The 1,542-nt window shown below is 41.8% G+C and overlaps 1 protein-coding gene across 1 annotated transcript in view; it reads right to left on the bottom strand.

Annotated features, from left to right (window-relative positions):
- LOC102311593 (uncharacterized protein DDB_G0292642) overlaps nt 1-1,542 on the bottom strand; it is a gene marked incomplete in the record, with an annotated part of 5,659 nt that overhangs the window by 1,012 nt on the left and 3,105 nt on the right. The window contains 1 exon segment of the mRNA XM_014330892.2: nt 474-647. Within this exon segment, the coding sequence (XP_014186378.1) occupies nt 474-647 (174 nt within the window).

Below are 1,542 nucleotides of genomic sequence, written 5' to 3'. Positions count from 1 at the left end.
TTTCTTCTTATAATTTCTTTCTTAAATTGTTATTTACATATTTTTTACTGTAAATTTCTAAATGTAAAATCTGTAAATTTTGTACATTTCTTTATTGTAGTTTAATGGTCGGACATTACACAGCATTTCACTACATGTCATACTGTGCATAATTCAGCGTGTGACGAATAAAAATTGAATTTGAATTTGGAAAGGTGGGATCTCTCTGTGTAGAGTTTGCTTGTTTCCCTTTAGGTACTCCAGCTTCCCCCTACAAACCAAATTTGTGCTCATTCACCTATATTTGCATTTTCTTATTTCCATCTATATCTACTTTGTGGGATCTTCGACTTCTTGTGCATGTCACTTCTGGGAGTTTAAACATAAATTTTCAAGCAGGGAAGTTGAGTCGTCTTGCCCTGTGTCTTCCTCTCTTATGCCTGTTTGTTCATGATTGCTGAGTGGATTAGAGACACTCTCTATAGAAGACTTACTATTTTCAGTTCACAGTACTCTCTGGCTGCCAGCTGGGCAATCTTCTCTTCAAAGTAAGCCATCTCTTCAACTGTCAGTGCTGCCAGCCTGCGCACCTCTGGATAGGACCACTCTGCACCACACGTCTCGTAGGTGTCCTCATTTAAAGCAGGACACTTAAATTTGTATTGGCCCTGCAGGGACACAAAAGGTTTAATCACCCGTAATGGGGAAGACAGAGTGAGAAACTTTTTTTTAAAAAAAAGTTTAAAATGAAACAAAACAAAATATTGTCTGGCAACAAAGAGCTTCATCATACAAAGTCCCATCAAACCAGATCAGGATGACAGTTTTTAAAATTAAGGGTGGCATTTCCATTTGACGTGTTTTCTATTTTGCGATTGTGACAGGTGAGACCTGAGTCTGGGAACCGCCCCTGGTGGGCGGAGCTGGTCCTTGCTCCTTTCATAAGCTCAGATGTGGGCAATATTCCTCAGCAAACCTGAAGCTGCGAGTGCTTGGTCCAAGTTGGTGTTTTTAATTTCTTTCCATGAAAGCTTGATGCGGGTCCCCCTAAACTTCTGTCAGAACGGTGGGAAACATTGCGTTCCCGTGAGAACAGTGTAGTGGACTTCACCGCCACTGACCCACATTTATTAGGGTGTGACGCGAACTTGTGGACAGAGTACCGAGCTGCTGCTTTGCCAAGTGGATTTCTGGCTGCGGGCAAAGGACCCGACACATCAGTGTGTTTTAATTTGTTTTATACTGGTGTAATTCGACAGAGTGTGACTGCTGCGGCTGTCGATTTTGTTTGTTTCTTGTTTTATTTTTCTGTGTCAGTAGGCACCACAGAGATTGGTTCTTTTAGTATTTTAACCCCTTTTTTTATATATATTGTCGCAGACGGTGAAGCGCTGCAGGGAAAACAAATCCTTTTTTTGTCTCCCCGCTTTTGCATGCGCAGCGGTGGGCCTGAGTGAAGACGGCACTGAAGATTTGCCTTTTTCTATAGTGTTTTGCCCATTTGGGGTCATGTGTGAGTTGCCGTCCCTTTTTAACCTGTGTGCTATGTCGATTTGTTCTTAA

The sequence above is a fragment of the Haplochromis burtoni genome, unplaced genomic scaffold (genome assembly GCF_018398535.1).
Source record: "Haplochromis burtoni strain Fernald_Lab_line unplaced genomic scaffold, NCSU_Asbu1 Contig_1094, whole genome shotgun sequence".
In the NCBI taxonomy this organism is placed as follows: domain Eukaryota; kingdom Metazoa; phylum Chordata; class Actinopteri; order Cichliformes; family Cichlidae; genus Haplochromis; species Haplochromis burtoni.
The sequence above is the reverse complement of the archived record's forward strand: the minus strand, read 5'-3'. Positions and strand labels throughout refer to the sequence as shown.